General features: G+C 44.1%; 1 protein-coding gene across 1 annotated transcript in view; it reads left to right on the top strand.

Moving 5' to 3' along the window:
- Window positions 1-2,685: 2,685 nt before the first annotated feature.
- The window catches only part of LOC126471354 (proline-rich protein 2-like), a 118,403-nt gene continuing 98,139 nt past the window's right edge, over window positions 2,686-22,949 (top strand). The window contains exons 1-2 of the mRNA XM_050099475.1: window positions 2,686-2,758; window positions 5,876-6,261. Of these exons, the coding sequence (XP_049955432.1) occupies window positions 2,686-2,758; window positions 5,876-6,261 (459 nt within the window). The remainder of the gene's footprint in view (window positions 2,759-5,875; window positions 6,262-22,949) is intronic.

Genomic DNA, 22,949 nt, shown 5'->3' with positions numbered 1-22,949 from the left:
TTGCTCGCCAGGTTTCGAGAGGGTACGTTTCTGGATGAGGTATCGAATATATTGCTTCCCCCTACTTATACCTCCCGAGGAGATCACGAATGTAAAATTAGAGAGATTAGAGCGCGCACGGAGGCTTTCAGACAGTCGTTCTTCCCGCGAACCATACGCGACTGGAACAGGAAAGGGAGGTAATGACAGTGGCACGTAAAGTGCCCTCCGCCACACACCGTTGGGTAGCTTGCGGAGTATAAATGTAGATGTAGAATCCTATGCGTTTACTCATTTTCCAAGCTTGAGCTGCTGTTCGTCTGGCGACACTTGCTACTGTCTTGCCGCTCTCGGCTATCTTCTTAGTATCATGTGCAATCTTTAAACCTCTCATTGCTTTGGTGTTTACTCTCCGTAGGTTTTCCTGGAGTTTGTTTGCCCATGACTTGTGTTCCTCTCGCATCTGATTTACCTGAGCACCGATATTTTTGATGTCCGTACTCGTCTCGTTATAATCTCGTACTAATTCATTAATTTTGTCCTCCATTCAGTCTATTAACCTTTTTCTCCATACCTTTTAGTCCAGCCTCCATTTCCTTTAGTCTATCAAGTATCTTTTCCATTCCCATTAAAAATTCCACTAGATTGAAGTCCTCTTCGTTTTCCTCAGTATCGTGATCGACCGAACTCACACATGATTTCTGCGTTGTAGTTTCCACATCATTGCGCTCTGATATCGCCCTGTCTTCCCTGTCTGGATTTCTAATAAGCGCATCTGCCTCGATATGTTGTGGTACGCTCACATCCTCTTATCACACGCGATCTGACACTGTCTGTCCCCTCAAGAAAAGCCTTCTCGCTTTCGTCTCCCTGATTCCCTTGTTGTGCGACCTCGTTGTTGCTAACACTGTTCAACAGCAACGCTTCCCTACGTCCAAGCGGTGTCTCAATCGTTTCATTGCGCTCTTCCTCCATGACGTATGTTTTATTTTCCCGCTCCCAGTCTACTTGTCTAGCCCTACTTCTCGTTATCATTCAAATTCTCTATCAACAACTTTAATTATCCGTGCAACACGTGGACAACCTATTATCTGACTCACAAGATAAACGCATTATAATGCAATGACAGTCGTACACGAGATTCAAAATCAAAATCTGTTATATCCTAGCCAGTAATGCCACCCGAGCCCGCTACCAAAAGGTTGGCAGCATCAAAGTCCGGACGCCGTCCGCATAAGCAGCGCCAGCGAGACAGGAAATCGCCGCAAGTCTGCGCGCGCCACCGCTGGCTTCTGGTTTCTTAAGCGCTGGAGTCGCGAGCGCTAGGACAGTTCTGTATTCGCCGCTCAGTTGTATACTCGCCACCGAATTGTGTACTTGCTAGTCAGTTGTGTGTTCATCGCAGCAGAGTTGTTGTTTGTCGTCAGCCGACGCTGACCTAGCCGCTCCGACTCGAACTAGACAGATCTCTGTAGACACGGAGTTCACTACTGTGTTTCTGTATCTTCGTTAATAAAGATAAGTACCGACTTTTATTTAATCGGAGTGTTTGGGTTTTCATCTTTCTGTTCACTGTTCCAGCAGACCGGTCGGCCCGCTATTAAAAGTGTGGCGGTGGCTTCGTAAGCCGTTTCTACAGCGAATTGTTTGTCGCTACGAACGCCGCCACAAAACTGGCGACGAGGACTTCCGAACTCGTGTGCAGGGCTGGTTCAACTTGTTCTTGTTCTACTAATTATAGAGATAAAATTTTGGGGGCTGGTTTAATTTGTGTTCACTATGTCTGCCGAATTACAACAGTTGATCTTGTTACAGAGTCAGCAAATACAAAGTCTGGTGGAAGCAATCGCCAAACAAGCGGCTAATCCACCAACACAAAAGGAACAAGCACAGGCAGCACCACCTTTCCGTGCTTTTGATGCATCAATAGAAGAATGGCGAGAATATTTCGCGTAGTTGCAGGCGCACATGACAGTCTACAAAATCACGGGTACTGAGCGGCAGCTTTATTTAATTTCCACTGCAGGCGTGGAAGTCTATCGACTACTTTTTAAGTTGTTCCCGGAATCCAAGCCAGAAGCTTTAGACTATGACGTTGTTGTTAACAAGCATGCTGAGTATTTCGAGTCGCGAGTTCATGTGGTAGCAGCCAGATTCAAGTTCTTCAGATTAAAGAAACTGCCACATCAATCTAATAAACAGTGGTTAACAGATTTACGGGGCCTCACCCGTCAGTGCCGATTTAATTGTGTGTGTGGAGCTTCCTACAGTGATGTCATGTTACGAGACGCTATTACTCAAAACATTGCAGATTTTCGTATTCGTGCTGCTATCTTAAAGTTGCCTGACCCGTCATTAGAGACTGTGATGAACATCATTGAAGCCCAAGATACTTTTGACTATGCTGAGTGTGAGTTAGATCAGCCATGTATTTCTCAAATTGCCTGTGCTAAGCAAGTTATGTCACGCCCGCGGCCCCACCGGCAGAGTCAGACTGTAAACACTAGCCGGCCGCGTCATGTTAAACACATTCGTCAGCCGCGTGTGCAAAATGATAGAGTTAAGTCTTGCCCTAAGTGTGTTCTTGCTCATCCTCGTGAACGTTGCCCGTTAAGAAACGCGGTTTGTCACTTTTGTCAAAGGAAAGGACACATCCAGACTGTTTGTTTGCGTAAACGCAAGAACAATTCTAGTGCTGCCCAGCCCATGGATATTCATGTTCTTCAAAGCCAGCCCGCCCAGAAGGTCGCGTTTAAAGACTCTTCCACGGTTCGTGTGGGTAATAAACTTGTTCGCAATAAACCACCCACCCAGCCCTCTGCTATGCGACCCAAGCGTAATTCAAACGCTGTAAAACGTAATGTACAGACTGCAAGTGAAGCGGGAGTTGTTGTTCCACCCGCCCAACCCACGAGTTGTCGTAAGCAGCGAACATGCGCTAAACGCGCTGATTTTGTCTTCCGCCTCCACTGCACCGATCCAGAGACAGTGTAATAAACTATTTGTGAAGCTACGCATCCAGGATAAGACCTTCAATTTTCAATTAGACACTGGTGCGTCTGTGACTCTCATAAATAGTGCTACGTATGCGGCTATCGGCCGCCCTAAACTTTCAGCGGCGAAACATTCTTTGGCTACTTATAGTGGAGAACAAATTCCTGTGTTAGGTGTATGTAGCGTGCCAGCCACATTCCGTGGCAATACAAAAACAGTTTCATTCACAGTGTTCCGCGCTACAGACAGTGTAAACATTTTGGATTAGACTGTTTTGACTTGTTTGGCCTGTCTATCCAAGACAATGTGTTGCAAATTAATTCTGTTGTTGTTCCTCAAGACAGCATAACCGATTTGTGTAAACAATACAGTGACATATTTAAAGACGAACTAGGTTGTCCTGCGAACTTTGCCGCTCATATTACGTTAAAAGATAATGCTCAGCCTCGATTTTTTCGTGCTCGTCCAGTGCCTCACGCCCTCCGGGCACCTGTAGCAGATGAACTTCGTCGTTGGCAAAACAACGGTGTTATTCCACCCGTTTCAGCGAGCCAGTGGGCTTCTCCCTTAGTTATTATAAAGAAACCGTCTGGCAAGTTACGTTTGTGTGCTGATTTTAAGTCGACAGTTAATCCTCAGACTGTCATTGATTCTTTTCCTTTGCCTAGACCGGACTAGCTGATGGATAAGTTAGGGGAAGCTCGTTTCTTTTCCAAAATTGATCTCCGTGAAGCATATTTGCAATTGCCCCTCGACGAGCAATCACAACAGTATTTTGTCATAAACACGTCGTTGGGGTTGTTCCGTTTTCTGCGTTTGCCTTTTGGTTGTGCGTCAGCTCCAGCTGTTTTTCAGCGTTTTTTGTCACAACTTCTGGCTAATGTGCCATCGTGTTGCAACTATTTAGACGATATTGTTGTGTCCGGTCGGACGCCTGCTGAACGTTTCCGTAATTTGGAGTGTTTGTTTACAGTGTTGTCTCAGGCAGGCCTACGTTGCAACATCGATAAATGTTCATTTTTCCTTACGGAGATGGAGTATCTGGGACATGTTATTAATGCCCAAGGCATTCATCCCTCCCAGTCACATTTAGCAGCTATTCGTGATTTGCCCGCCCCTCGCAATCTGCAGGAATTGCAAGCAGTTCTTGGCAAATTGACATATTATATTAGGTTTATACCTAATGCATCACAGATTGCTGCACCGTTGCATCGTCTCCGCCGTAAGAATGTTCCGTTTGTGTGGTCAGCTGATTGCCAATCAGCCTTTCAGCAGCTTAAAGAGGCTTTATTGAATGATCGTTGTCTGATCCATTACGACCCTAACAAGCCTCTGGTGTTAGCTTGTGATGCCTCTTCTTTCGGCCTCGGTGCTGTGTTGTCTCACCGAGTCGGTAACACCGAACGTCCTATTGCGTTCGCATCTAAATTGCTAAACAAAGCTCAGAGTAATTATAGCCAATTGGACAAGGAAGCGTTGGCTATTGTGTTCGGTGTCACAAAATTCCATCACTACCTCTATGGTAGACCATTCTATTTAGTAACAGATCACAAGCCCCTGACGTCACTGTTTCATCCGTCTAAACCAGTTCCTCAGCGGACAGCTCAGAGACTACAACGTTGGGCTCTTTTGTTATCACAATACCAGTATGAGATACTGTATCGCCCTACAGCTCAGCATGCAAACGCTGACGCGCTTTCTAGATTGCCGATTGCTGCGGATGATGTCTTCGATTCCTCTGACGACTCTTGCCATCAGATTGACGCCGATGAGCATCAATCCCTCCGGGATTTTCCGATTGATTATCGTCAGGTGGCACGTGAGACAGCTACGGATCCTCATCTGAGTTTACTATTACGTTTTGTTCAACGTGGTTGGCCGTCCAAGGCAAAGGACATATCGGATCCTGTGGTTCGTCGCTATTATCCGCAACGTCATCTGTTGTCTGTTTCGCACGGAGTTTTGCTGTTACGCACCGAGAATGACCAGCTTCGTGTAGTGGTTCCCCAAGTGCTCCAATCCAAGGTCCTCGACTTGTTGCATCAAGGTCATTGGGGAGTGGTCCGCACCAAGCAGCTTGCCCGCCGTCATTGTACATGGATCGGCATTGATAAGCAGATTACGCAGATGTCTACAGATTGTTCGACGTGTGCCGAACACCAAGCTGCTCCGCCTCAACGCTATTTTGAGTGGGCACGCCCTGCCGGTCCCTCGCAGAGAGTACATATTGATTTCGCTGGTCCATATTGGCATTCTCGTTGGCTCATCGTGATAGATGCATTTAGTAATTTTCCGTTTGTTGTGCCCCTGCAGTCTACAACGTCTGCACAAACTATACAGGCGTTGACTTCAATTTTTTGTATTGAGGGTCTTCCAGAAGTTTTAGTGTCTGACAATGGTCCACAATTTACCTCTGCTGAATTTGAAAGTTTTTGTTCTGCCAATGGCATTCGCCATGTTCTTACTCCGCCGTTCCACCCTCAATCGAATGGTGCAGCGGAACGTTTTGTACATACATTCAAGGATCATATGGACCGCCGTCGTGCTACGCACTCTCGTCAGCAGGCCCTCATCACGTTCCTGTCGTCGTATCGGACCACGCCACGCGACGGCCCTTCGCCTGCGGAGCTTCTCCACGGCCGTCGTCATCGCACCCTACTACGGTTGTTGCAACCCCCGGATCGACCCGCCGCTTCTGAGCATCGCACGCGTTTTCAGCGCAACGACGCTGTTTTTTTCAGAGTTTATCACGGTCGCCGTCGTTGGGAACGTGGTACCGTGATAAGTGTCCAGGGTCGCGGTTTTTATACTGTTCAAGGTGCTACTGGGGTGCACAGGAGGCATCAGAACCAGTTGCGCCGCGCTGGCCGCCCGGATTCTGCCGCTCGTTCTTTGTCCACAGATTTGGTCCGCGGCGGGTTCCAGCCGCGCCTTCCGACTTCGCTGCCGCCCCCAGGGCAGCAGCAGCAGCCGTCGCCGCTACCACGCCGACAGCCCGTCCCGTTGATGCCTCCCGCGCAGCTTCATCCGGGAGCGCCCCAGGTGGTCGCTCCGGCGCCTGCGGTCCCTCTTCAGTCGCCACCGCCTTCGGAGCTGATGGACGTCGACCCCTCAGCCGGGCCGCCTTCCCAAGCGGTGGCTGTGCAGCCTGTCCTGCAGCCGCTTTCCTTGGGCACCCCCAAGGAGTCTGACACCGCAGCGCCTTGTCCGGCGCCCACTCAGCAGCCGTCGACGCAGCGTCAGGAGACGCTGCCTCTCTTCGTGGGTCCCGACGCCCCGTCGCGTCCAGTACCAGAAGCTGCGCCCGTGGTCACAGGCGTGCACCCTGACCTCGGTTTTCAGTCGGTGTTTCCCGAGGCCCCGCGCAGCCAATGCTGGGGTGCGGACCGGGGACTGCCACCGACAACAGTCTCCGCCCCGGTCTCGTCCGCTACGCCTGCGGCCAGACCCCTCCCCCGCCGTCGACGCTCGCCACGTCATTATTCAACGACGGTGTGGCGATTTGGGGGGGGAGGAGTGTTATATCCTAGCCAGTAATGCCACCCGAGCCCGCTGCCAAAAGGTTGGCAGCATCAAAGTCCGGACGCCGTCCGCATAAGCAGCGCCAGCGAGACAGGAAATTGCCGCAAGTCTGCGCGCGCCACCGCTGGCTTCTGGTTTCTTAAGCGCTGGAGTCGCGAGCGCTAGGACAGTTCTGTATTCGCCGCTCAGTTGTATACTCGCCACCGAATTGTGTACTTGCTAGTCAGTTGTGTGTTTATCGCAGCAGAGTTGTTGTTTGTCGTCAGCCGACGCTGACCTAGCCGCTCCGACTCGAACTAGACAGATCTCTGTAGACACGGAGTTCACTACTGTGTTTCTGTATCTTCGTTAATAAAGATAAGTACCGACTTTTATTTAATCGGAGTGTTTGGGTTTTCATTTTTCTGTTCACTGTTCCAGCGGACCGGTCGGCCCGCTATTAAAAGTGTGGCGGTGACTTCGTAAGCCGTTTCTACAGCGAATTGTTTGTCGCTACGAACGCCGCCACAAAAAAACAACCAAATACAAAGCAAATACAATAGTAAACACCACAAAAATAATACAACACCGTTAGCAACGACGGGAAATAGGCCGACAAATGACACAGATGTCGCTGACACAAATGCACTATAAATAAAACACATAAACAACACAATCAGAGCATTAAACATCTACAGCATACTAATGAACAATATTTTTCTTGATAATGCGCATCTGTTTGGCAAGTACGCAAACTGACAGCATCACAGAAGTGCCAAGGACCAAGATTCTTGCAGCGATTCGTTTTGCTGAATCCACCAATTCCGCAGCTTTTACTGCAGTCACTTAAATCGGCACCCTATTCCTTTGAACACAGGTAAAGCTTATCGTCATTCCTTCCCTAGAGCACGCAAACAGGGCCATTAACTACTGCCCACCATTTCATCATAATGTATGAAGTCAAATCGCAGTAAAGAACATGAAGCGGCGTAACACCGAATCAGAAGTGAGAATGCCTCGCAATCTCTTAATGTGTCTTGGAGCGTATTTAACACATTAATTCATTTGTAAAGTCATCAGAAGTTTGGAGCTGTTGTATACAGTGTAGTTCGAGTGTTTAAAGGATCCCAGGTGTAATGATTACTTGATACATGGAATTAAGAACCATCTACATCCTATAAGTGTGTGAATGAAAAGCACACCTCAGGAACACCTGGAGTAGTTTCAACTGAATTTATTAAGCACATGACTTATTATTTGCAAAAAAATTCTCTGGGAGTAATATTCCTCATCAGCCCAGAGGAGGGAGAGTGTATGAAAAGGGGTGATGTAGAAATGTTCGAAAACAACCTACTAGTATTTAGGTCCCGTATAAGCTAAGAAATCCAGTGTTGCACGGTTATTTATTTACTTCAATTTTTCAGTAGTCTTGAAAGTATGAAAGGTAGCTTGTCTCTTTTTTGTGCTGTTCAGTCTGTCAGCCGAGTCACAAGAAGGAGCGCTGCAGCATACTAATGATTTTGTCAACGTGTTTCGCGACCTGGGATCAAGCAACACTGCTGAATTCCACATATAAGTTTAATATCCTCTGTCTGGTCGTATGGTGTAAAACAGCAAAGAATCTGACATAACACTGATGAGCCAAAACGTTATGACCACCTGCTTAATGGCTTGTTTCTCGGTCTTTGGAACGAAATACAGATTATGCGTATCAGGGATCCTACAGTTTCGTGGTGGATTTGCGGAGGTATGTTGAAAGGTCTCTGTTGGATTCCTTTCATGTTAATTTCTTAAAACTGCTGTCATTTACGGCATGTATTCCACTTCTAAATTTACTGTGGTGTTTCTGACTATCTGGGAGGAGACTGAGCAGTGGAACGTGTTACTTTTACACATAAACAAGAACGATCTGTCACACTACTACACTTTAAAACACAGTTTATATGTAATTCATGTCACACAGTCCCATACGGAACCTACATCCGCTTTCTTTTATATACTGTATATGAGAAGATACTGTCATCCCCTTGTGTGGTGTGCAACGGAATCCTCAACAGGAACCAGTCCTGGCTTGGTTATATTACATTGTCTCTGGAAAAGTGTGCTTTGATCGCGAAAACCGCATCACATAGAAAAAGAAGTTGCAACTATAAATTTATTGTCTTGCATAGCCATGGCTAACCCAGTCTCTGGAGTTTCAGTGAGGCGTAGTGAGAACTCGGAGGCCATGTCGTACTGCGCGCACATAACTGTCGTCAATAGCGGGGAGCAGCGAGACATCTCAGCGTAACAGGAATTATGTAAGATTGTTGTATAAGGTAAAGAGAGAGAGAGAGAGAGAGAGAATACCATATACTAGGATAAGTTAAACTGTAGGATTTAACAATTACTAGATCCTTAATATTGTGGGGGTTTTCTATCACAAGTAGGAATGTTTGGCGCGAGCCTGTTGAGATGCTATTTTTCAGGTCACCAAATCACAGACCCGAGATGGAGGGACGACCGGCGAGCGAACGTAGAATAGTTGCATGTTCTTTATAGCTCAGTAAAACTTCAACCTGCATAATAACATAATTTATTCAAAAGACATAGAATGTAGATCGTTGGCATATGGTAGTTAATTCTTGAGCATGTCTACTGTCGATCTATATAAGTAATTGTAATATTAGTGCGGGCCCACACACTTAGTTGTTCATCCAATATAGCGTCACACACCATGTACAGTAGTGAGATCGGTCTCTACACAAATACAAGATAGATTATTTCCATGTCTAGATTAGATATACCAAGATTTTGTTATAATGATAGCCATAGATTGATAACTATAAAATTAAAATAAGAGTGTCTGAAATGACAGACCATCAATGTATCGTTATGTAAATTTATTATAACATAGAAGGTCATGGGAAAAGTTAGGCATAAGATTTCTGTCAGAACTGTGCCGATGACGGGAATCGTGGCAATGCAGAGGCCGGCCGGAGCAAAAAACAAGAGGTCATCGGCTATCTGCAAGAAGGGGAGCGTCAGCGCGCCACCTGACCAGAAGGGCGCGGCAGCGTCCGGTCCTACAAGCTGACAGTCACCGGGCCGTATACTTGAGGGATTAGCGATGGACAACCCTCGCCGGGCCACAAGCGAAAGTGTGGCTGGCCGTTGACACTGACACGCGACCAGCACGCAACAGCCAGCTAGCTCTCCAGACGCGCCAGCCGTTTGGAGGGATTCCCTGCGGCAGACCACGTTGTCGTGAGTACACGAAGAAGATCACATAAGGTGTCAGAACCTGCGCCTCATGTGCCTCAAGAAAGAACGGGACGCTATATAATCACCTATTTGACTTTTTACAACTCACTAGCATTGGCTGATCTGCATACACAAAGCAGTATCATGTGACAAACTCTAACAAATGAATTGACTCATTTCTAACTTCTCCTCTCACTTAGAGAGCAGTTGTAGCAATCGTCGCTCCTAGTTCGATCCTGTCTGGATGACCTCACACACTTGTGGAGTCACTCCACGTGCCATCATCCCTCGTCAAACTGCAATATTGGGAAACGTAAAGTACTGTCCAGGGAGAGAAGAGACCTGGATTAGTGATGTATCCCAACTAGTAGACCTCAGAGACAATTAATCGACGTGAGGAGAGCCTATCACTATGTCTTCCTACCGTACTGCCGTGATCATATGCGTGGGTCTTGTTGCAATCTCAACAGCGTACTGCAGATGCTCCAGCATGCCCTATTGCCGTTGCAACAACGTAACAACAACACCCGAAGTTTAGCCCTATGTGATGTCAGCACTGTGGCCCCATCCCAAAAGCCGCCCTCCGATACTCAAGACATGGAACCACGTGCAGCAATGCATATGACTCAACATACCAACCCCCTCAGAGAAACTAACGAATTTGTGAAGTGCTTCGAATATTTCTAACAATGTGATTCAGTGCATCATTCTCAGCACAGTCGTGAACATTGTTCAATGTGCAAGCACAACTTGACACCCCATGAACCTTGCTTTTTCTTAAATTTCTTTCTCTAGGGTTGTTTTTGTAATGTATGTTATACCTTGTATGTGTTTGTGTTTTGCATTGTAATTCTTATGTAAGTAATAGAGTTGTTGTTGTTGTTGTGGTCTTCAGTCCTGAGACTGGTTTGATGCAGCTCTCCATGCTACTCTATCCTGTGCAACCTTTTTCATCTCCCAGTACCTACTGCAACCTACATCCTTCTGAATCTGCTTAGTGTATTCATCTCTTGGTCTCCCTCTACGATTTTTACCCTCCACGCTGCCCTCCAATACTAAATTGGTGATCCCTTGATGCCTCAGAACATGTCCTACCAACCGATCCCTTCTTCCGGTCAAGTTGTGCCACAAACTTCTCTTCTCCCCAATCCTATTCAATACTTCCTCATTAGTTATGTGATCTACCCATCTAATCTTTAGCATTCTTCTGTAGCACCACATTTCGAAAGCTTCTATTCTCTTCTTATCCAAACTATTTATCGTCCATGTTTCACTTCCATACATGGCTACACTCCATACGAATACTTTCAGAAATGACTTCCTGACACTTAAATCAATACTGGTTGTTAACAAATTTCTCTTCTTCAGAAACGCTTTCCTTGCCATTGCCAGCCTACATTTTATATCCTCTCTACTTCGACCATCATCAGTTATTTTGCTCCCCAAATAGCAAAACTCCTTTACTACTTTAAGTGCCTCATTTCCTAATCTAATTCCCTCAGCATCACCCGACTTAATTAGACTACATTCCATTATCCTTGTTTTGCTTTTGTTGATGTTCATCTTATATCCTCCTTTCAAGACACTGTCCATTCCACTCAACTGCTCTTCCAAGTCCTTTGCTGTCTCTGACAGAATTACAATATCATCAGCGAACCTCAAAGTTTTTATTTCTTCTCCATGAATTTTAATACCTACTCCGAATTTTTCTTTTGTTTCCTTTACTGCTTGCTCAATATACAGATTGAACAACATCGGGGAGAGGCTACAACCCTGTCTTACTCCCTTCCCAACCACTGCTTCCCTTTCATGCCCCTCGACTCTTATAACTGCCATCTGGTTTCTGTACAAATTGTAAATAGCCTTTCGCTCCCTGTATTTTACCCCTGCCACCTTTAGAATTTGAAAGAGAGTATTCCAGTCAACATTGTCAAAAGCTTTCTCTAAGTCTACAAATGCTAGAAACGTAGGTTTGCCTTTCCTTAATCTTTCTTCTAAGATAAGTCGTAAGGTCAGTATTGCCTCACGTGTTCCAGTGTTTCTACGGAATCCAAACTGATCTTCCCCGAGGTTGGCTTCTACTAGTTTTTCCATTCGTCTGTAAAGAATTCGTGTTAGTATTTTGCAGCTGTGACTTATTAAGCTGATAGTTCGGTAATTTTCACATCTGTCAACACCTGCTTTCTTTGGGATTGGAATTATTATATTCTTCTTGAAGTCTGAGGGTATTTCGCCTGTTTCATACATCTTGCTCACCAGATGGTAGAGTTTTGTCAGGACTGGCTCTCCCACGGCCGTCAGTAGTTCCAATGGAATATTGTCTACTCCGGGGGCCTTGTTTCGACTCAGGTCTTTCATTGCTCTGTCAAACTCTTCACGCAGTATCATATCTCCCATTTCATCTTCATCTACATCCTCTTCCAATTCCATAATAATGTCCTCAAGTACATCGCCCTTGTATAGACCCTCTATATACTCCTTCCACCTTTCTGCTTTCCCTTCTTTGCTCAGAACTGGGTTTCCATCTGAGCTCTTGATATTCATACAAGTCGTTCTCTTATCTCCAAAGGTCTCTTTAATTTTCCTGTAGGCGGTATCTATCTTACCCCTAGTGATATAGGCCTCTACATCCTTACATTTGTCCTCTAGCCATCCCTGCTTAGCCATTTTGCACTTCCTGTCGATCTCATTTTTGAGACGTTTGTATTCCTTTTTGCCTGTTTCACTTACTGCATTTTTATATTTTCTCCTTTCATCAATTAAATTCAATATTTCTTCTGTTACCCAAGGATTTCTACTAGCCCTCGTCTTTTTACCTACTTGATCCTCTGCTGCTGTCACTACTTCATCCCTCAAAGCTACCCATTCTTCTTCTACTGTATTTCGTTCCCCCATTCCTGTCAATTGCTCCCTTATGCTCTCCCTGAATCTCTGTACAACCTCTGGTTCTTTTAGTTTATCCAGGTCCCATCTCCTTAAATTCCCACCTTTTTGCAGTTTCTTCAGTTTTAATCTACAGGTCATAACCAATAGATTGTGGTCAGAGTCCACATCTGCCCCTGGAAATGTCTTACAATTTAAAACCTGGTTCCTAAATCTCTGTCTTACCATTATATAATCTATCTGATACCTTTTAGTATCTCCAGGGTTCTTCCATGTATACAACCTTCTTTCATGATTCTTAAACCAAGTGTTAGCTATGATTATGTTGTGCTCTGTGCAAAATTCTACCAGGCGGCTTCCTCTTTCATTTCTGTCCCCCAATCCATATTCACCTACTATGTTTCCTTCTCTCCCTTTTCCTACACTCGAATTCCAGTCACCCATGACTATTAAATTTTCGTCTCCCTTCACAATCTGAATAATTTCTTTTATTTCATCATACATTTCTTCAATTTCTTCGTCATCTGCAGAGCTAGTTGGCATATAAACTTCTACTACTGTAGTAGGTGTCGTATCTATCTTGGCCACAATAATGCGTTCACTATGCTGTTTGTAGTAGCTTACCCGCATTCCTATTTTCCTATTCATTATTAAACCTACTCCTGCATTACCCCTATTTGATTTTGTGTTTATAACCCTGTAGTTACCTGACCAGAAGTCTTGTTCCTCCTGCCACCGAACTTCACTAATTCCCACTATATCTAACTTCAACCTATCCATTTCCCTTTTTAAATTTTCTAACCTACCTGCCCGATTAAGGGATCTGACATTCCACGCTCCGATCCGTAGAACGCCAGTTTTCTTTCTCCTGATAACGACATCCTCTTGAGTAGTCCCCGCCCGGAGATCCGAATGGGGGACTATTTTACCTCCGGAATATTTTACCCAAGAGGACGCCATCATCATGTAATCATACAGTAAAGCTGCATGCCCTCGGGAAAAATTACGGCTGTAGTTTCCCCTTGCGTTCAGCCGTTCGCAGTACCAGCACAGCATGGCCGTTTTGGTTATTGTTACAAGGCCAGATCAGTCAATCATCCAGACTGTTGCCCTTGCAACTACTGAAAAGGCTGCTGCCCCTCTTCAGGAACCACACGTTTGTCTGGCCTCTCAACAGATACCCCTCCGTTGTGGTTGCACCTACGGTACGGCTATCTGTATCGCTGAGGCACGCAAGCCTCCCCACCAACGGCAAGGTCCATGGTTCATGGGGGGGGGGAGTAATAGAGTAGGGCGCACAAATTACTGTATTGTTCTCCACACCATGTTTTTTTTTGTATTCAGTATTTATTGTTGTGTGTATGCAAACAGTGTGCCTGAAGTCCCCATAAACTGAAGCAGATACCACCACTGTCATTGTGAATGGACCATCAGTTCAGGGAACATTTTGTAAAGGTTGTTCTTGCTGCAGGGGGACAGAATGAATCGGGGGTTGCAATTAGATTCTGAAAGCTCACAAAGAGATTGTTGACTTAAATAGTAACATGTGTGATTGAGTTCAGGTTAGTTTAATGACTGAAATTGTTGTAACATCTTGGGCATTTAATTGCAGAGCACTCCAACTCTGGTTGTAAAGAATAAACTGCTCCACATTTGGCTCACATGCCCGGGCCATATTTAGAGTGTGAATGTCTGTGTGAATTGGTGTTTGGAAGGGGCTCCCTGGGTATGGATGTGCGATGTGAGTGTTAGAGTTCGATAATAAGAAGGTGAAGTTGGCTACATCATAAATAATCCTCCCTCTATGAGCTGCATTTGTCAGGTGCAGTGATGTTTTTTTATAGAGTGCAGCATGTGGAGTCAGTTTGCGAGATTGTTCTTGGGCGATTGACTCACTACCTTGCTCCTATGTGAGCCAACCGCTCACCAATTACAACCTAAAGTGGCGTAAAGGCTATGAGAGGTGGCATGAGCCCCCTCTCATATTTCTATCTTAGTCTGAGTAATTCGATCTTCCTCTCTAATTGTATGCGGTGAAAAGTCGCTATTCCTTAACACGCGGACTTCCCACACAGCGTCTCTGGTCACCCGGGTGCTCCGGTGACAGGTGGGCTCTGCGGATCTCGGAAGGGTTAAGCCGACGTGTGTGAGTGAGTCGAGTGAATGCTTTCCAGACGCCGACATTGTCAGTAGAGCGGTGGAGACACGCCTGCAGGGGCCTGAAGGAGCGGCTGGGCTAGAGATTCCGTTACTTCGCAGAAACTTAGCGAAAACACTTTCTGGCGGGCTACCAGCGAGACATGGGAATGACTTGTGCCCCAGGCAGTCTTGGCGGGCAAATTCCCGCGTTTTATGCAAAATCGTAACTGTGATTGGCTTGCTCAAGACATAGCTCCGTGACGTAGCAAAATCGGCACAGAAATTGGCGCCAAGAAACTCCATTGGTGGAATGGTAGTGCTTCGGCAATAGAGTGGAATTTTCCGCCGGTTTTTGAGTTGCTGATTGGAACGTTTAACCACGGCCACAGTCGTGGGGGCGGGAATGTTCTGTGTTCGGTTTGTACAGGTGTACTTGTGGGAGTCGGCTCTCGCCTTTCGGTTGGAGTAGGTTACATGACTGAGCTGTCGCTGCTCTGGACAGCCTGCCTTCCGTTGGCTGTCTAATATACTTTTATTTAATTGTAGCTGTTTGACGAAGTTGCTGAAGTTTCTTTCCGAGTACAGTTGGCAATTGAGCGTTCTGCGTACAAGCGGCCTATGTTGTCTGTCTTGAGCAGTTTTGGCTAAAGTTGACTGTATCAGAGTTACTGTGTGACTATGCTTGTTAAAATCAATCACTGTACCATCAGTGATTGTGTGGCGAGCCTTCTTCATCTCCCTCAGAGGCGCATTTGTATTGCTAGGAAGTCTTTAGTCTGGAACAACGAGACCAGGATAATTTTTGTTTCAGGCTATACTCACGACATTATCATCACCACGACGACGCTAAAGCAACCAGCCATCGCCTCCGGTACGCCAGATCATGTTCTTGCAGTTAAGAAGACAGCTTGGTAATGTATGTCCGCAGCACCGGCAGATTAGGGATTTTCCTAGGAGATAATCAGAGCTCAGCAGAGCGCGCCTATTCATCTTTTCTATCTTTGTTCTGTCTTGGATATTCATTGTCTGAGTTCTCACTACTGTAGCAGCAATTAATGTTGGGTTGGCTGTGTGTTTCTCTTAAGAGTTGAGTTGCAAGGAATCGGCTCCACATACCACTTCGTCATAAATGTCACAATCTAGTTTAGGGACAACTTCATCTTCACAGCATTTATTTGAGTATCCAACTTGAGCCAATTTGATGTATTGTAAATGTTTCATGTGTTTTGTTTATTATTTTGAGTTTAGTAATAAGAAATCATATTGTTATTTTGGACAGAACTTTCATTCTGTTAATCGGTAGAGCAACCCTTTCATTTCTCACTACGTTAATGAAACTTTCCTTTATTTAACTTATTTATCAAATTAAATTATTGCAGGTGCCAAACTCTTTTCTACTCCACTTGCAGGGTCGATTACAGTCAGTTCGCGTTTTTTTTTTAATCCATGTACAACAGCAAAAGTCGGAGTTAGAATAGGGGGGGGGGGCTTAGAGCATCATTTATATATGAAGATTCTCGAAGAATTTAGTGTTAAATACACTACTAGCCCCGGCACATCGCATAGTCATCAAAGTAGCCCTCAGCTATTCTTTTCGAGGAGATTTCATAGAGAATGAATTTAGTATACCAGTTGAAAGTGTTGTTAATAAAACTTCTCTATTTAAAGTAGACTGAACTGCATGTGACTGCTTTAGTCTTTAATAAAACTTGCATCTGACTGCGTATTTAACTGAACTGAACTTTATCTGACTCCATGAAAATATTGTTGGAAAATTAGTACTCAAAATACACATCTGACTGCATGAAAGTTTAGTGGTAAAAAATAAATCAAAGTCACCAACCTGCATCTGACTGTGTCTGAGGACTTAGCTCGTGTACTCCTTCCCGTTTAGCCGATAATAAAACATATATTCAACTCAGCCGTAGTGCAATGGCATAAAATTGTCATTCTAGATAACTTTACTCATTTTGGCCCTGTTTGTTACTTAATAAAAATTCTGCCCTGATCTGAATAATTTGCCAACTGTGCAATGGCATATTGACTATTTTAGTCTGATAAATGAAATTATTAGCTTTACTCATGGGAACTTTACTTTAATGTACCTTTTGGTTCAATGCAAGCACAGGATGCGGAGAACGACATAAGGTGTGAGATGAAACTCTAATTTTATCTAAAAAATATTTATTGTTCAAACTTTTAAGGCACATGTGAAAAACTAAAAAAAACTTCTATAGCATGGATTTACGAGAAAGTTTCACAAAACGCTTATTGCATCAACAATGGGTTTTCTATCTAGCTTTTAGACATTATTTAACCAAAGAAAACCTATTTTATTAATTATTATTTCTACTTCCCCCAGGTATGTGCCGAGTTTCGCTCAATATATAGCTTATTATGTGCGTAGCGACAATTCTTACTTTCATGGTGTCACGACCCGGCTGCCTTCAGCAGGCATCTAGCTCCGACTCGAAACACGTCTGCTGTCTCTGCGCATCTCCTCACCACTACTCAAACTTTCACCGCGTGCACCTAGCTCTGGTAGCCGTCAAAGATCTTACTACTCGAAGATGTACTAGTCGTCCAACCTTGCGGTTGGGAACTATCGACATTTTTCACTGGCTCTATCCTGATGGAATCTCAGCACATACCTTTCACAGTGTGTGGTAATTTCATGACGGACAGAATTGCGCTACGACCGTAACTTCTTTGGGTGAAACGTGAATCGGTTGATTGTGGTTAATTTCCTTTTGCATATGTTTCAACGTTCTTCGTGAGTTATTTTACGAATGCAGTGTCGTATGCAGTCTCCCAATCTTGGCTCCATATTTGATGTGTTCCGTAAGATTACAAACTCACATTTTCACAATCCTAAATAAGGCACCAGTTTAGTTATGAATCAAGTTTAATATGCTGAAATTTCAGTGATCAATGTTAAAATAAATGTCCAAATATAAACTGTTTTATTTCTTTTTATTTAAATTCTCTTTATTCATTCATTCATTCATTTCATTGTTGCCCTTATGGACAGTGTTTGAACTCGAAAATCACATGATGACACAATTTTCACTTCTTTCCTTTCTTCCTCTTCTCTTCCCAAAATCTCTTCATCCTTTGGCTGTGCTCCTGTTTCCTTTGCTCTGTCCATAATGTTCCTTTCTTCTTTCTCTCCTTTACAATAAATTTTGCACTCCTAACTTTGTTTCTGAAGTATTTCCTGTCTCCTATCATTTGCCTGTTGATCCCTATCTGCCTTAAGTCTTCGTCTATTTCATGATACCAATTTGTTTTCTTGCTTGAGCTGTTTACTACATCAAAAATTTTCTTTGTAAGCCGGTTGTTGTCCATTCTCTGTATGTGCCCATAGAAAGTTAATCTGCGTTTTCTGATCGCGTCTGTTAGTCTGTCAGTGTGCTGGTACAGCTCTTTGGTAGGTCGCTTCATCCATATGCCATCTCTGTGAATTGGTCCAAATATTTTTCTGAGAATTTTGCGTTCTATTTTTTCTGTGTCTATGATGCCTGATGCTCCAATTGTGGTTGTTTCTGACGTGTACAATGCTTCTGGTAATACAACTGTTTTGTAGTGCCTAAGTTTGGCCTGCCTCGATATGCTTTTCTTATTATAATGTGACCATGTGAGTTTGTATGCCTTCTGGAGTTTCTTCGTTCGTTCCATGTTAGCCGCCTTGTTTGATCCTCCCATTTGTATGTACTCCCCTAAATACTTAAATTTTTCGACTCTTTCTACGGATCCATATACCGTATGCATGGTGTGTACATTGTTGGTCTGGCGTTCCGTATATTGTGTCTTCTCGTAAGATACCTGCAGACCTGTTTTGGCAGCTATTTCATGCAAGCATTCCAGTGCTTCCTTTGCCTCCTGTGTATTATTGCTGAGTATGGCTATATCATCTGCAAATGCCAGACATTTTATGATTGTTTTGGTTTCACGTGTTCTTCCCAGCTGTATTCCTTTAACTTGTTCCTCCCACTGCTTGATAATTTTGTCTAACACCATGTTTAACAGGATTGGTGAGAGCCCGTCTCCTTGTCGGACACCTGTGTGTATGTGGAAGGGTTCCGAAATTTCTCCCATGAACTTAATCTTGGAGGTAGTGTCTGTAAGCGTCTGTTGTATAAGTGCCCTGATTTTTCTGTCGATACCATATTCTTCCAGTACGTCAAAGAGTGTCTGTCTGTCTATGGAATCATATGCTTTTTTAAAGTCCACAAAGGTAACTACAGTGTTTCTTGCCTGTCTGACTTTCAAAAGTGTTCTCAAGTTCCAGATCTGTTCGATGCATGATCTCCATTTTCTGAAGCCTGCCTGGTATTCCCCAATTTGCAGATCTGCTTGTGGTTCTAGTCTGTTTAATAGCACCTTAGAGAAAATTTTGTATGTAACTGGTACTAGCGAAATGCCTCTGTAATTGTTTGGATCTGACTTATCACCCTTTTTATGTAACGGATGGATCAATGCACATTTCCATTCCTCTGGCACTTTCTCTGTGATCCAAATTTCGGAGATAATCTTATGGATTTTTTTGGTGATGTTTTCATCTTGGAGTTTCCAGATCTCGGCGATAATACCATCTTCTCCGGCAGCTCTGTTATTTTTCATTTGTTTTATGATTTCCTCTATCTCTTCTATTGTGGGTGGATCAGAATCGGCATTAGATGTGGTCTTTTGGAATGTTAATTTTCCTGTAGGTTTTTTGCAATTAAGAAGTTTATCAAAGTAATGTATGAGAATTTTACAGTTTTCTTTTGTGTTTGTTTCCAGGGATCCATCTGTTCTTCGGAAACAGAGGCTAGGGGGTTGATAGCCCTTAATATTTTCTTTGAAAGTTCTGTAAAAATTTCTTGTATTATTTCTTTTGAAATCTTCCTCAATTTCTTTTAGTCTGTTATTGTCATATGTTCGTTTTTCCCTTCTGATTTCCTTCGATGCTAGTTTCTGAACTTCGTGAAATTCTTTCCATGTTTCTGAATTTCTGTAGCTACTGAACTTGTCCCATGCTTGCTTTCTTCTCTCAATGGCTTCATCACACTTTGCGTTCCACCACCCATGTTTGCGTTTTCTAGGTGGTTGTCCCCAGCACATAGTCTTCTGAACTGCCTTCGCCAGATCTGTCCATGTGTCTATTGAGTGCCTATTAATTTCTTCAACGATTTTATCCCTGTTTATCTTCAAGTATTCCGGATCAGGTTTGACTATTTTGTTTTGCGCTGTCTGTTTCAGTCTTGGGATTGGCCTAATCTTAACTTGTAGCAAATAATGATCAGACTCGAAGACTCCTTTACGTGTTCTGACATTTAGAATTTCCCGCGAATTTTTCTTGGATATGGCCACATGATCAATCTGAAATGCTCCCCACACTGTGTTGGGTGCTTTCCATGTTGTAAGTTTTCGTCTTGGTTTTTGAAATTGTGTTGACATGATTTTGAGGTTAAAGTTTTGACAATATTTTATGAGGTGTTCGTGCGAATATGTGCTGAGTATGGGCCTGTTATTTCTCTGAATTTTCTCTCCTTACCAAGCTGCGCATTGAAATCACCCATTACAATTTTCACATGTCTTTCTGGTACGTTGTTAGTTACTTCCTCCATGTCTTCCCAGAAGTCTTCAATTTCTTGTGGCTTCTTTCTGTTATGGTCATTTGTAGGTGCATGTGCGTTGATAATTGTGTATGCTTTATTACCTGATTTGAAGGACAGTGTCGAGATACGTTCTGATATTGAATTGAAGTCTATGATGTTATCCATGACTGATTTGTGTACTGCAAACCCTGTACCAAACAATAATGGTGTTCCTCTTCTGACAGCAGGTTTACCTTTGTAAATCCTGTAATGTTCTGTGTCGAAATGGTTTTCATCTACGAAGCGCGTCTCTTGGATGGCAAGAATTTTGATGTGAAATTTATCTAGCATGTCTGTCAGTTGTTTTAGTTTTCCAAGTTTGAACAGAGTGTTTGCATTGAGAGTGCCAAGGTAGTGCTTGCGAAGAGGTTTTGAGAAGCTCCGACTCTTCTCCTCATGATGTTCCTGGTCCCCCAGAATCCGATGACCAGGAAAGTCCAGTCCGTTGACTGGGGCCTGGGGTAGCGGATTTCTTTCCATTTGTTCCATCATGATTACTTCAAGTTGAAGTCGGTTGTGGTGACCTTCAACAAGATCACGGTAATTGCAGACTTGATTATTGAGATCAAGCCATATTTCACTGCCGCACCAACTAGGTAAACAGACGCAGACCACTAGTCGCTGGATACCAGAACAGACACTAATGGATTTCTTGATGTTGTGTGTTTGGTCCGCGAGAGCTATTTTATTTCGCTTAAGTCCGCCGGCAAGCCGGTGAGGACCCCCCTATCCGCCACCTGGGACGCGCCACGTCGGAGTATCACCTCTCCGCCTGCTACGACACCGTAGTAGGTTCGTGGTAAATTCTCTTTATATATATATATATATATATATATATATATATATATATATATATATATCACCGGTTGTCGTAAGATGACTATTAAAAGAATATAATTAATGTTAGTCAGGTTGGGAATTTGGTAAGCTAGACTGGATACATGGTGAAACAGTTGCTCAGTAATTCAAGGTTAACTTCCCCAGATAGCTCACAGCTTTTAACCCGCTTTTATTGTTGAATATCAGCACTGCTTTCAGAACAAATTATTACACCATTATTACAATGTGGCATTAGATGTCTACACACAAGTCATATAATTCGCGTAAATAACGAGGCGCCGGTTTGCGTAAGCGGTGATGGCGCCCTATAGCGACCCAGATGTGTTCAATAGGATTTATATGAGGCGAATCTGGCCGCAGAGACATTAATGTGAGTTCACTATAATGCTCCTCAAACCACTGTATCATATTTCTGGTTCCGAGACACGGACAATTATACTGCTGAACACCCGAAGAGCCGACACGTTGCCATTTATCGACGGTCGAATTCCGATGGTCCCTTGCCCTCTGTAATGGTAACTGACGATGTGTTGGATTAATAACTGAACACATAGGGGTAGTCTGCTGTGGAGCTCCATGTTCAACAGTGTACGATGAACGGTGTGCTCCGATGCACTTGTGCGTGCACCAGCATTGTGCTCTTTCGGCAGAGACGCTGCAGAACACCATCTATCCTACTTTACAGAGTAGACAAGCCTCCAAATACCACGTTCTGTGAAGAGTCGTGGACGTCCAGTCATTTATCGCCTGATGGTAGTTTCACTGTCCTACCTCTTTTCGTTGATGCTCAAGAGAGTAGCACGTGAACGTATGATCAGCTTCGTCGTTTCCGAGATACTCGTTTACAGGCTCTGCATAATAATAATCTGCCCTTCGTGAAAGTCGCTTATCTGAACGGATTTCTCCGTTTGCAGCCGATATGTTCGCTACGGTGTCCTCTGGTACGTGTCTGTACTTGTGTTATCCCGCAATGCCACCAGGCGGCATCCAACGCCGCAGCGGGCAGTCGTCATCGTGTTTTGGCTGATCAGCGTATGTGCGCAATACATATCATATACGCTTATGTTCAACATCTCCCCCTACGCCCTAGAGATTTCAGTCGAATTTAGTACACATGTTACTTACTATACGGAAAAAAATGCTATTATAGATAAAAACCACGAAACTCCCTCTCGGGTTGGGGTGGTAACAGTGCAATGGATAGAGAAGGGATAGGGAGAGGAAGTGGACAGGGAGATGGGGGTTGAGAAGATGGACAGACAGAGAGGGTGGAGGAGATGGACAGATAGGGGGAGGAACAGACGGAAAGAGAGAGGGAGGGGACGAGGAAATGAGCAGAGACAGGTGGATGAATAGAAACAGAGAGGAGCAGAAGGTGCATGATGAAATGTGGGATGAAGAGACTGACACAGAGAAGGTGTAGGAGAAGATAGAACAAGAAAGGGGAAAGGAGGAGATGGACAGAAAGAGGAGGGAGGAGAAGATGGACTAACGGAAGATAGCAATAAATAAATACCTCATATATTGCATAAATAAAACAGAATATTGATAACGCAATTGAGGCGCTGAGAACCATAAGGGCCTAAAGTACATAGTCGTTGATTTTGAGACTGTAGCATGCATGCAATTTCTTGACGTCTGTTGATATTATGATGAACCACGTCTGTCTCTAATTGCAGCCCCACTGTGTATGTGTGAACATTCCCAAAAAGCTGTCTCACCGTTTTT

Source organism: Schistocerca serialis, chromosome 3 (assembly GCF_023864345.2).
Source record: "Schistocerca serialis cubense isolate TAMUIC-IGC-003099 chromosome 3, iqSchSeri2.2, whole genome shotgun sequence".
In the NCBI taxonomy this organism is placed as follows: Eukaryota; Metazoa; Arthropoda; class Insecta; order Orthoptera; family Acrididae; genus Schistocerca; species Schistocerca serialis.
This window is presented reverse-complemented; position numbering and strand designations above follow the sequence as displayed.